Source organism: Charadrius vociferus, unplaced genomic scaffold (assembly GCF_000708025.1).
Source record: "Charadrius vociferus isolate BGI_N301 unplaced genomic scaffold, ASM70802v2 scaffold354, whole genome shotgun sequence".
NCBI lineage: Eukaryota > Metazoa > Chordata > Aves > Charadriiformes > Charadriidae > Charadrius > Charadrius vociferus.
This window is the reverse complement of record NW_009648040.1, coordinates 139087-152990: the sequence shown is the minus strand read 5'-3', so window position 1 is coordinate 152990 and position 13904 is coordinate 139087. Positions and strand designations below refer to the sequence as shown.

The 13904-nt window shown below is 40.0% G+C and overlaps 1 protein-coding gene across 1 annotated transcript in view; it reads left to right on the top strand.

The window, feature by feature from the left end:
* POLB (polymerase (DNA directed), beta) overlaps nt 1-7892 on the top strand; it is a 14457-nt gene extending 6565 nt beyond the window's left edge. The window contains exons 4-12 of the mRNA XM_009883566.1: nt 173-222; nt 642-693; nt 2569-2623; nt 2710-2782; nt 3278-3348; nt 4128-4214; nt 6254-6318; nt 6874-7013; nt 7624-7892. Of these exons, the coding sequence (XP_009881868.1) occupies nt 173-222; nt 642-693; nt 2569-2623; nt 2710-2782; nt 3278-3348; nt 4128-4214; nt 6254-6318; nt 6874-7013; nt 7624-7718 (688 nt within the window). The 3' untranslated portion in view covers nt 7719-7892. The remainder of the gene's footprint in view (nt 1-172; nt 223-641; nt 694-2568; nt 2624-2709; nt 2783-3277; nt 3349-4127; nt 4215-6253; nt 6319-6873; nt 7014-7623) is intronic.
* The last annotated feature ends 6012 nt before the right edge of the window (nt 7893-13904 follow it).

The following is a 13904-nucleotide window of genomic DNA, read 5'->3' as shown; positions in this document are numbered from 1 at the left end:
CTGACTGAAAGGTACTAGCTGAAAATGTGTATGCTGAAAAGAGGGTAAGCATCAGAAGTGACTTCAGTCTTGGCCCTGAAGAACCTAGGCAGCCACAGTGAATTCTAACGTCCTTGTCAGTGTTGGGAGATTCTTGCTGTTCCTGATGGCAAATTGCCTTGTCTCTTTGCAGTCCTGCTGCTGCTAGGAAGTTTGTTGAGGAAGGAATTAAGACTTTAGAAGGTAAGTGTAACTTTGGGTCCTCAATTCACGCCCCAGTAATGTTTTTGCTGTCAAGCTGCCTGTTCCCAGTGGTACTGCGATAGCAGATACGCCCTAGGCTTTGAGGAAAGTGTGGAAGATGCTAAAGTTAGTGCACAGGCTAAACGCATTACATACACATCCAAAGTACTTACGCATTACATGGAAAATAACAAGGATTTTGGCTTTGAGGTGAATGGTCTATTGAAATCTTTATCAGGAAGTGCCCTATGCATTTGTACTTGTCAGCTGTGGGGTAGTCAGTTTAAAATCTCTTTTTTCTTTGAGGTTGTGGCTTTCTTGTTACATATTCTTTGGGTGCATTATCTTTGCATTGGTGGAAATTTATTGTAAGATTTTTAGTCTTCAAGTAACACTTTTGTTTTTCATAATTTTTCTAGATCTAAGAAAAATTGAGCACAAGCTGACCCATCACCAGCGAATTGGGTTGAAGTAAGCTTTCTTGGGTGCAAGTGCTTGGCTTTTCTAATGCTTCCTGCAGACACCAGGATGTAATGTAATACAGGTTATACAATGTAATGTAATAATGGTTATACAGGCCAAGTAAGGTTCTGTCTTCTCAGAGTGCTCTATGTGCTTTTCAGCAGTTATTCAGAGCTTTTGTTTCATTGGGGTTGTAATTCAGGCTTAGTCTGTCGAGGACTGAGGCAAAAGAAGGGTTAAGTGTGGTAGAACTAATAGGGAGGAATAAGCAGCTGCAGCACTGTTCTAGCAGACCATGAAGTTGTGTGAAGCTACTCCCTAGATAAGGAGGTGCTGCTCACAGGGAAGAGAGATTCCCTTCTCGGTGGGAACATGATCTTTTAGAGTATGTGATGGTGTAAACAAGTAAAGTAGAAAATTAATGGCCTTGGTAGAAAAGTATATAAAGAACATGCGTGCTTAATAAAGCTGATTTCGACCCTGCATATCGCAGTCCATGCCTTAATCCTCAGATTAGTCTGCATCCAGAAGGAAATTAATTTCAAATTACTTTTGCAGTTAGCTCGTGGATAATCACTTTAGCAAGGTTGCACTTATGTTTCTTGGGAATCTGCATAAAAGTGGCCCAGGCTATTTTTTGTTATGTGCTGTGAGCAATGTAAGACCTTTGCATGTCTGAACTTGAGGATGACATGCAGAATGTGTGTCTGTCCCTCAGTACTTATCAGCTTGAATGTTATTTGCTGAGTGGCTGCGCCCTGTCTGCAGAACTCTGTATTGGGATAGTTGGGTAAGGAGTGTCAGAACACTCGGCTCTGAGGCTGCAGTATAGCTGCCGGTGCCTGCTGTCAGTGGGTCTGGTGCTGGAAGGGTGAAGAATGTGCCTGCTGGTCAGGCGTGTCATTGTTTCACTTGGCCTCTTTTTCTCTGCAGTTGAGCAGCATGCTGGCAGTCTTTTTTTCCAGCTGTGTACAAAGATATTGGGAGCTGTATTTGACTTGTGAGCTTCCATTTAGCTCTTCCCAACACAGATCACGTCTGACCATGGGTGAGGGACCTGTTCCTCCTGTTTGCTGGTGGACTGAGTTTTGTCAGGAACCTTTTATATATTCAGAGGGCTATGTAAATATCATAGAATGGTTTGAGTCCGAAGGGACCTTTAAAGGCCATCTAGTCCACCCCCCTGCCATGAGCAGGAACATCTCCAACCAGACCAGGTTGCTGAGAGCCTCCAGGTTCCTGGCCTGGAATGCTTCCAGAGATGGGGCATCTACCACCTCTCTGGGCAACCTGCGCCAGTGCCTCACCACCCTCATTGTAAAAAATTTCTTCTTTATATCTAGTCTAAATCTACTCTCTTTAAGTTTAAAGTGATTGCCCCTTGTCCTATTGCAAGAGGCCCTGCTAAAAAGTTTGTCCCCATCTTTCTTTTAAGCCTCCTTTAAATACTGGAAGGCTGCAATAAGATCTCCCTGGAGCCTTCTCTTCTCCAGGCTGAACAACCCCAACTCTTTCAGCCTGTCCTCATAGGAGAGGTGCTGCAGCCCTCTGATCATTTTTGTGACGCTCCTCTGGACCCGCTCCAACAGATCCGAATATAAACCAATTGTTTATACAGTAATATTACTCCCACCTTGGAGCAGCTCTTCGTATACAGTGAAAATAATATGCAATGAAACCATCTTTTAAGCATTGTCAAACTTGAAGTTGCAAGTTATTATCACTTGGCAAGATGTTATTCTATGATATTTGGTGAGAATGGGAAGCTTTTTGTGATGTGACTAACACAAGTTAATTCTTTCCTCTGATACACATCTAACTGACTAAAATTTTAAGATGCTACCCTTGCCACTCTTTCAGCTGCTTTTATTTTTATATATGCAGATATTTTGAAGATTTTGAGAAAAGAATACCAAGGGAAGAAATGCTGCAAATGCAAGTAAGAATGTCTTTATTGAAGATGCGAGGCACTGATGGCCAATGAATGACTGATACCTCTAAACACACGTCTTTCCTTTTACATAGGAAATTGTGCTGAAAGAGGTAAAGAAGCTGGACCCAAACTATATTGCTACAGTCTGTGGCAGTTTTAGACGAGGTTGGTACTCTGTGATCTTATGTTTATTTGGGGCTAATAAGCAAGGCTCATTACTATATATGTTGTTCTTCCAGACAGTCTATGCTGGAACCTGTTTTTTCCCTGTTAGTATTGCCTTGAGTGGTTAGTTCAGTGACAAAACACCTGTGTAAATCCTTGGTTCTCCACTCCACTCCCATAAAGAGTAGTCTGTTGTAATCTGTGAATCGTTTGCTTTGTTTTTAGATTAAAAACACTTGTACTTCATTGCTATAGAGTACAGCAAGAAATTCTTGGGTATTTTCTGAGATACATGGGGATGTTAACTTTTTGATGGAAGAACAAGGTTCTCTTAGGGTTGGTTGTTTGGGTTTTATTTCGCAAGTATCTTGAATAGTGACTGACTGTTTTCTACCAGAAAAACATGTTTGTAGGAGGAGGTTAGATGGATGTTCAGCAATGCTAGTATACTTTGTCATATGCAGCGGAACTTGTCTTGGTTTTGTACTTGCCTAGGCGCAGAGTCAAGTGGTGACATGGATGTACTCCTCACCCATCCGAGTTTCACATCTGAATCATCCAAACAGGTGTGTTTTTCTGCTATTGTGGATCAGTACTATGCATTACTTCCACAAGGGTATGTTTAAATTCAGAAGATACGTAGTCCCAGGCTTGTATTGCAGCTCCTTGCATTGTTTTGTTGTTGTAATAGTAAAGTCTTCTCTTGGATCACCGTGTTTATTTTGAGGAGTTATAAAAACTTCTCGGGTCCACGTATTACGCTGTGTTCCTCTTGCAGAGCTACTCAGTATGTTTACTCTTATCTTTCTGTCCCTCCTCTTCCCTTCTCACACACACTCCCCACCACCCCCACCCCCCATCTTCTCGAATTCATGTGCTTTTACAAGGTAAAGCTGTAACAGCTACCTGGATAAAGTAGGTAGAGTAAGTATCTCTTTTTGTCGCCATAATCTTTTGGAGAAGAAGTAAATGTCCTGCTGCCCTTGTAATCTTTTGGGACTAACTCTGGAGGAGTCCTAATGACAGTGGGTATTTCTTGTGTTGCTTCTATATATTCATTGCTTAAAAGTTGAAAACAAACCAAGAAACTAGTTTTGTCACTTCCAATGAAAGCAATCTGATACGGGGTTTTGGTGGAATTTTTTTTTTATGTTACACAACTATAACTCTATTTGCTTTTTCTTATTTTTATTGTTACCTTTTTCCCCTCTGGGTCAAATTTCACGTACACCAATACATGTAATTATAGTGACATCCTGTACTCATGTGGGTTGTAGTCTGGTAAACAGGTAACATATTCTTGCTACTTGTGAAATCATTTCTTCTGTGTTGTCGCTGTTCCTAGTCAAAACTTCTGCGTCAAGTTGTAGAACAACTGGAAAAAGTCCACTTTGTCACAGATATGCTGTCTAAAGGGGACACCAAATTCATGGTAAGGCTTTTTGGTGGTGAGCGATGTTGGGGGGAGGGGATTATCTTTCCTGACAGAAGCTAGGATATATACGAGATACGTTGTTTGGACTGCTGGAATTGTGATTTTCTGGTTTTGGGTTGGTTTTTTTTATTTTTTTTTTCCTTCTCCCCATAAAAACTTCCTGCAGTTAACTCTTAGTGAATCTCTCATAGTAAGATTACAGTATTAGAAAATTTATGGTTATTTATGTAGTTCTGAATCCCACTGATAACCTTCATTGCACAATGCCAGTTATGTCTCTGTTTTGCTTGGTTTCCCCAGAACCTTAGCACAACCTCACACATTCAGTTGCACCAGTGACCACTTTTGTAACTCTGTCCTCAAGATCTTGGAAACACTATATTTGATCTTGGGCCTGTTCACCTGCTTTTGTCTAACACATAATCTATTTTGTCTCCTTTTTTGTCAGTTTTGTTGCAGAGCAGATTTAATAGACAAGCTGCTAGACTCAGGATGTAATAGGGAATGTGTGGGATGCCTAAAGAAAGTAATGAATTACAAGAACATACATTTTGTTAGGTCCCTTGCTCACAGCAAAACTTTTCTTAAACATGTGGAATGGGTGTTTTCTTGCTTTGCTTAGTTTTCTTTACAGGCCCCAGGTATCCTGGTCTTACAGGCTGGTTAAAAGTTAATTCTAACAGCAGCGTAGAACCATAAGCAACACTGAGTGGAAATGAGGACTGGTTAGTTCCCGTCACTCACTCATGCGGGTTTTATGGAATTCCTTGGAAGCTCAGAGGAGTGGTCCTGCAGGAGGGTTCATCAAAGGTCCACAACTTATGAATTTCTATTCAAGACTCGAGATACTGTTATATTAAGCGAATCTTTTGGAAGGCATAAATACTTAAATATAATACTACAGTTAAAGACACTTGCTTTCCCAAGGTGAAAGGGGCTGTTGGAGCACTTGATTATTTTATTTTTTTGTTTGTTGGTTTGGTTTTGCTTAAAATAAGAGCTAAAAGAACTCGGAGAATTTGTCTTCAGTTTAGTTTGTGTTGCATTCTGAGAGGGAATGAAACTTGATGGGTTTTTTCTGGCTTGATCTTTAGGAGGAATAAATGAAAGTTGCTGTCAGTATTGCAAATGGTTTAAATGTGAATACTGTATGGGTTTAAAGCTAAATGTATATCTGTGAGACAGAAGCAGAGATGCTGTACATTCCCAGTTTGCATTCCCAGTTTGACAAGCTTACTATAGTTTGACACTTTGCTCTGTATAATCCTGTCAGTCTTAAATAGTTCTGGAATAGCTCTTGTCTTCAAAGTGGAAGCTAAGAAAGAAGTGTTGTTAAAAGGGAAATCTGACTGCAGGTGAGAATCTGAGGAAAAGCAAGTCTCAATAACGAGACAGACAACATAACTTTAAAAACATAAGCAATATTGAGCTTTCAAAACAAAGCTAAGACTAGAAGTCTCAGCATAAAGCTGCAATTGGTGAAATGGTTTAGTATGTAAATACTTCTCATAATTCCTTATGGTTCGTGTCCCTCCGCACTACTGCGTTGTTATTTAAGATGATGTAGACTAGGGAAAAACAGAAAAGGCTGATGTGAATTGCATGAAGATTACAAAGCAGTTTGAAATGAAAAGTGGTAGAGGATTTCTTAAGGAAAAAACTTTCTCTTTTAATTTCTATTAGCTTGAGCTCTGCCTCCATTTTCTTTAACCTGCTGATGCTTGTGCGTACTGAAAAGCCTGATAATAATTAGGGCAGAAGAATGGGAAATGAGAAGTCCTGTGATCCTTCCTGCTTAAGCAGCAGTTATATGCTACGTTGAACTACCATCCTCTTAGCAGTGTAAAAAAAGTGATTTAAGGTACTGTGATGTGCAGCTGTTCTAGTGAAGTATTTCATTGGTTCCGCGGGAACTTAACTTTGCACTCTAGGATGACAGGATTGTTTAGAGGTTGTTTAGAGGTGGGAAGGTGAAGATTGATCTCAAATCTGTTTAATTCCATGTTGAATTTCTTGCTTTCCTTACTTCCTCACAGGGTGTCTGTCAGCTGCCAAATAAAGAAGATGGAACAGCGTATCCACATAGGAGAATTGATATCCGGTACACATAAAAAAATATTTAAAAAAAAAAAAATGACACACACACACACTTTAGCTGTCAGCTACATAGTAGGCATTTGCATCAAGTTTTGCATTCAAATCTCTACTTCCACGTCCAGAACAATACAATTACAAGGTTTCTAATTGCTTTGCAGTATGCAAGCCACTATACAGCTGCCGGTATCTACAACAGGTTATTAGCAAGAATGCTGTATTTTAAATCATGACTTCGTATCCAGTTTCAGAATTGTGACCTACTTTCATCATACTGCTTTGACATTAATTCTTGGCAGGACTGGAAGCACCATAACCGTGTGGTGGCTGAACATCAGTAACTTCTGTGTCAGGGTAGATGTGCTGAACCTTTCTTTGATAAGCGGTTTGTTTCATTATTGCATCTGGCTTGTGGGAAAATCAAATGTACAGAGTTGCAGAATGTGTGCATGTAAATAAGAAGTACACCTAGAACCATGTCTGAATGGCTGAATTCCAAGTGGCTTGTAACCTTTTTGTTACGTATTTTTTCTAAATCTGTACTCTTCTGCTTTTATTCTAGGCTTATCCCCAAAGATCAGTATTACTGTGGTGTACTGTATTTCACAGGAAGTGATATATTCAACAAGAACATGAGAACTCATGCTCTGGAAATGGGCTTCACGATCAATGAGTATACAATCCGTCCCTTGGGTGTCACTGGTCAGTCTGGGCCTTTCCATAGAGTATTCTTTCTAGTTATATGCTTTGTGTAATTTTCTTCTTAAATTGATTTCTTGGTGTACTGGAAATACTTCTGATAAATACCGTAGTTTGTAAAATTTTTGAGTGTCCTTTCTGGTATTGGACACCAGCATAGCAGGAAGAGGCAGTCTACTTGCGTATAGCAGTGCTGTGGTACAAAGTTACCTGTTTGCACCACCTAATCTACTCAAAGTCTTACTGACCTAAAGATTTTTTTTTTTTTCAGTGTCATGCACAGCACATATATGACTCTTAACAGGATATGTCACGTCCTTCAGTTGTTTTATGTTTGGAGGGGGGCTGACTATATATACACACATATTTATATAAATATAAAGATATTTAACTGCATAACCACATGGCCCTAAAGTTAATTCATTACCATACACTAATGAGAATCAGTACCTAAACAATGTATGAAAATGTTGGGGGGTATTTGGGTTGTTTGGGGTTTTTTTTAAGTCTGTTTTACTTACAGCAGTTTTGTCTTAATCTGGCAATGTGTTTTGGCATTTCAGGATTGTACAGACTTTCCACTTTCCAAATAGCATCTATAATTTGCTTGCAGGAGTCGCTGGAGAGGCCCTACCAGTAGAATGTGAAAAAGACATCTTTGACTATATCCAGTGGAAATACCGAGAACCAAAAGATCGGAGTGAATAACTGCTTGTTGAGGTTTGTAACCTAGAGATGTTTTCATAGCACCTTATGAACATACAAAGTGCATATTCTCTTTTTGGATGTTACTGCAAAAAGTGTACGTTACTGATGTTTAAAGCGAGTCTATGGCACTAGCACAGAATTTGTAGTGACGATTAAATCCTGCAAGATCTCATTTTGATCTCTCTCACCCTTGCTCCCTCCCCCTTAAAGCTGATTAAAACACTTACTATGTTTAACTGAATAGGCTGTGGTATTGGAAAAACCTGTGGGGAAGGTGGTGTGGCAGTCAGACCCTTTAGAGAAGCATACTGTCTTTTGCTTTGGGATTTAGTAAAAAACTATCAGATGATAAATCACGGGTTTCTATTTAACCCCTGAGAAGCAGGAAGTTCTGACATAAAGGCAAAATGTTTCTTATTAAATTTCTTGTGGCTTGGTTTAAAGATGGTGGCTGCCAATCAAAATTAATGCTGGTTCTTTGGAGTCACTGGAAAGTCTTACAAAACAGTATTAGCCTTTTATAAAAAGCTATGTGCTTTGCTTTCATAATACTTGTGGTGATCGAGCTACTAGTTGGGTTTTTTTCTAGTAAATTTAGTAGCCCTTAGGCTTGTGGTCATTGTTAGAAAAGTCTGGACACTTCAAACTGAGCAAGCCTTCTTATCTTTTTTCTTGTAGTTTTGCAAAAAATGATCAGAGTTCTGATGCTTCTGTGTTTTAATATCATATACACAGACGTACTCTGTGCAAACATCACTAACTTTAATATATAAAAACTGGGAGTTCTTGGAGAAAATAACATAACTTTTTTTTGCTATTTACTTTGTTGAGGTTGAAAGACTTGGAAGTAAACCATTGCTTTTGTGTAGTTGCAAATGGTCTCATTAAGTAATACATATGACTTTTTTTTTTTAAAGCAGTTTGATTAATTATACCTGTAGAGCATCTTGTAATGTCCAAATGAATGTTTTGCTAATACAAGCTGCTGGCATAAATTGCTTGATCTACAGCATCTGTCTGTAGCAGCAGGCACTTTATAAATAATCACAGATCAGATTTGGTCATGGCGGTGAATTAGTACTGGCACTGCACAATTAAGAAAACTTATAGTTCTGAAACTTGAGTATGAGACCAGTGAGACTAGAAGAATTGTATTAGGAGAGCATTATTCTTACAGCACTTTAAGTGCCATAATTATAAGATTATTCTTACAGCACTTGGATCTCGGATGGATAGATGTATGTCTATGTCTCTCTTTTCAAATGTATATTTGAAGGGGGATAGGTGGAAAAAAGCATGTAAAAGTCTATTTCCCACCCCTACTGAGCAAATGAAAGTATAAAAAACATTTAATGTTGGTTACATAGAACAATGTATTATGAGCCCCCACTAGATAGCAAATATGTTGAGGCAGGCTTTTCAGAACATATAAATCAGGCCAAAAAAAGACTGCCCGCGTGCTTAGTTGCACAGCTCGCTGCTGCAATATTTTTGGCTTAAAAATATATCATTGGAACACCTAAGACTAGCGTGAAACATGAAAGCCAGAAATGTCTTCCAGTGCTGAAGTTGTACTTTGGAACATAATTATAGAATGCAAAGTCATTACTGCTGGTGCTATTGAAATACTACGCCTTTATGTGGCTATAGAAGAATGAATGTAACGCACAAGCCAGACATAATTAACAACTTCCCACAGGACCTCAGGTTCAAAATCATAAGACATATTGTATTCAAGATCTGCAATAACTGGAGCAGATGGCAAAAGGAAATGGGGTACATGTCTTTGGAAGACCCTTTCTGGTCTTGAAGTGAAATTTTATGTCATTATTCATGTCTCTGTTGGCTGCTGTCAAAAACCTCCAGTAGCGGAAAACCTGAAATATGCTGGGCCAGTTGCTTGCTTTGCAGCATTGTTAAACATTACAGGTCACTTTGACACCAGGTGGAAATGTTTGGGGCATCTAGACTTTAAAATACTCTTTTGAGCTTTTAAAGAAACTAATCTTAACTTGCTTGCCAAGGGAGGAGGGAAAGGAATCTCCTAGCACTGGGTCAGCCTACTGGACGCACTATTGCTTATCATTCAGGGTTATGGACTGAAATAAATGTAAGGTGTTTAGGTGCTTATGTGTTGCAGGCTGTTAGCTCGTGGAAGAGGAGACCTGAGTTAGTGGCACAGTGCACAAACAACTCTGGATTAAAATGTACATCCCGTTACACTCCTTTGCATTGCTAATAAATATTAGTCTTTTGGCAGGTGCTCAGATGTGATCATTGTGCTGCTCTGCTGACTAGCGTTTGACAAGACGAACTGAAGCCATGGTCACAGTGCTGAAAAAATTCTGGATGTTGAGCAATGTCTGTCCTTTCTTCAGTCACCCTGTTGTCCACAGATTCCTCCTAGCTGCTCTCCCTGTGACAAATCAATGTTCAACAAGCCCTGGCTGTGGATTAGTGACCTTCTTTCCCAGCCTTATTCTGACTTTCTCCTTTTATTCAGCCCCAAATGTCCTGAAATAGTTTGAGATCCAAAGCAAATCATAAGGTTTCCATGTTTTCCCCTTTAAGGATCACAGAACATTACACAGTCGTGTCTGCCGAAGTATGGCTTGTTTTAGACAAGAGCACTTCCCTGCCAGTTCTGAACAAATTTCTATCTCCATTGTGGATGTTTCTCTTATCCAGAAACTAATGCTTGTTTACTGGCTAAACATCTATTACACGTTTGGCGATGTATGCAGAGATTTTGTAAATGTGTGAAAATTCTTGATGTACATAAAAGGATTATTTTCTGCCTCCTCTGCTCAGGCTCTGCTGCCAAGTTTGCTGTTTTAAAAGTGGTGTGCTTTTCTTTTACTAAATAATGTATCTGCTAATGTCTTCCCTAGAGTTTCTCCAGCTGAAACTGGCTGCAAGAACTGATGTTGTGGCTTTTAAAACCACAAGGATGTGTGCCTGGGTAGGGAGTGTTCTCACACAATTGCCTGTGTCTCTGTTCTCTATGTCTTTGATTAGAGTGCACTCAAGGAGTTCTCCAGAATAGTTTTTCTATGTATCCATTTCTCCAGTTGGGTAAGCGGGTGCGCAAGTGCTTGCAGTTCTTATTTTACATGCTTGGCTTTTAGTGTAATGGGCTTTGAAGTGGTACAGCACTGCAGATGACCGTTTGCAATTGTCAAGAGCCCCTGAGAGCTTTGCGTTGCCCAAAGACAGCGATAACAGAAAGCATTCAATTTCTTTCTTTTCATCTAAGAACATCAACATTAACTAGATTACTGTTTTAAGAATTGTGCAGTTACCCCATTTGTCATAACTGAGTCTAAAAGAAAAGAATGTTGTTGTTGCACGTGACACAATGTGGAGGTTATGTTTGTAGACATAGCCTTTTGCCAGGACTGACCTTGCTTTTATTTACAAACTAAAGGAAACACCAATACAGAACAGCACTGGGGGTGTACTACTGATGCTAATTTAGTGTCAGAGGCAGCAGCTGAGGGGAAATAGCCACATCTTTCAGGTATGTTGTAAAAGGAAGAGGAGAAGTGGCACTGAGTTTCCCTAGAGCGTAGAGAAAGGGAGAAGTCTAATGAGTGACTGCACAGTCTGAATAGTGTTGATGCTTCGCTTTGTTGTGCATTTCTCCTGCTACCTTGAGAGAAAAATCAACCATCTCTTTCTCTTGATATTCTTAAATGTTCAGAGACTTAATACCTGCATAAACTTTTAAAGACGGAAAGATCCATTCTCAATGAGGTCATAGATCCTATTTTTTATGTAAATGTTACTTTTTTTTTTTTTAAAGTTTCTTTTTTTTTTTTTACATCAAGCCTTGATCCAAAAATGTTGAGTGATGAAGAATAAGTGAAGTCTCTGTTTTTTGGCAGTTTAAAAAAGCCAAACAAACAAAAAAACCCACACACATAAAACCCAACCACCCAATTTAAATAATATGTAAAATTGTTTAACGTAGGCTTTTAACAGACAACTGTTTAATCTAGCTGCAACAATCCTGCTTTCGAGGACAGAAGCCTCTTCTGGTTAAGAGACTGAAATTTTGAACTTATGTATGCATTTGCCCACTCAGAACTGCGTACTGGTCTGCTAGACCTTTCTTCTGATTTGTTTCTATTTCTTTGTATCTTACGTATGTGTAGAAATGAGAATAAGATGGCTGTGTTCTGAAGTACTCCTAAAGAATACTGTTTTCAACTACTATCTATATCTCCTTATCTCTGTGTTAAGTGCCCTGGTGCAGTGCTAAAGCTCATGCTAAGCTGTTTCTGTGTCTTTACTCTAAAACCTTTCAATATGGCCATATCCTAATGTCGCCATTCTCCTGTTGCTCATGACCAGTGTTCTGTGTTCCTAGATATGTTATTGTACTATTGGTTGCAGTTCACTATATTTTGTTCAACTTGCCATTACCCAGAAGACTGGTCTGATTAATTGGTGCATTTCTACCACTCCTATAGAGTCCATTGCCCCTTTTTATATGCAAACCTGTCAGTTCTGATTTTATAGCCCCTCTTAAATCATTGTGTAAAGTAATGATAATTTTGGATATGAGAGGAGGTCCCATCAATATTGTATTACTAGTTGTATTTGGGATAGGGATTCTGTTGGTTAACTTATAACTTAACAAATTTTAAGTAGTAAACTACTAACTTGTATGTATTATACAGCATCAGCATGGAATGTATTGCTGTTACTGTATTTGAATACCTTGTAGGAGTATAAGGCAAATATACTACCGAATTGCAAGCTTGAGAAGGTGAGAGTCAAATTGACTATTGCTAATCATAATATTTTTCTTGATTTGTTAATGATTAGGTCCTCTGTCTGCCTTTATGGGGGCAGAGAGGAGTTTGTATTTGTATGCTCAGACTACTTAACCTGACTTGAATCATAAACCAAGGACAGATGTAATACTGTTTAGTTTTGGGGTGTTTTTTTTCTGACTTAGGCCTATGGAACAGCTTCATTTTTACTTGTTCTTATATAATTAGTGTTGTTCAGTCTTAATAATGGAGATTATTATAGAGCTGCTCTTGCTTATCCCTTTATTTTCTTCTGTTTTTCGTATTGGAAGTTTAATTATTTTTCTGGGAATGTTCCCCAGCCCTAATGCATGTACGGGTATTTAAGGTGACTAGAAGTTAACTGGTACTATGTGAAGTCTTCTGATGCCTCATAGTAAAAAATATATATAGCTGATGTATTTAGTGTTTTCTTCAATAATCAGTGGGAATAAATGAAGTGAGAATTCCATCATGAATGTGTAATTCTGTTTGTGGTTTGTTTGGTTTTTTTAACTGTAATTTTAAGAGCATCAACAAGCAGTAACACAAGCTTACCATGTTTACAAATGCAGCACCGCAGCATTACACTGATGCATCCTCTATCCTCCTCACCAAGCAGCCCAGAAGCCTACTTTGTCTTGGGACTTGAGGCAGAATTTGCTGACCTTGCAGTTTCTCTCCCTAACACTGAATTCTAGGTGAAAGAAAAATGGCTTGTTCAGGATGTGCATGTAAATATACAATGAACTATGTAAATGTACAATGTTCTTTTTTTGTTTTGTTTTCTTTCTTCCTCCCCTCCCCCTGGTTAACTGCCTTGGGTTACTTACACTGGTTTCCTTCCTCCTCCTGCAGAACTGCACTGCAAGGTACCTGGTAATCACGGGAGGCAACAGCTCCAAACCTTGTGCTTATCACAAGGAATCTGTGTAACCGGGCATGTACTATACTGTTGTTCGTGCATACATAACCTTAGACCAGCACTTGAGGTTTGTCAGCGATAGTGGCTGCACCCCCCTGTCAGCGTTTGCTCTCCTCCTCGTTGGAAGGTCTTACACCGGGAGTGGCTCTGCCTCTCCCTCCTCCGCCCCGGGGCCGGCGCGGCCCTCGCTACGGGCGCTGTTGGGTGGCTGAGCGGGTTGCGAGGAGCTGTGGCCCTCGCTGGAGAACTGGCCGGTGACGGGGGTTGACCCGCGGCGCTGCGGGTATGTGCCCGCAACCGTTGAGGCCGGGCTCGCCGACCGCCCTCCTCCCTCCCCCTCGCGCATCTGGAGCAGGTGTCACACCTTTCCGCGTCCGTCCGCTTTGCCGCCGTTTCTCGCAGCAGCAGCAGGGGGGCCCGGGGCTGGGGAGCCCTCCTGCCGGCGGGGGCGGCGTCCCCCGC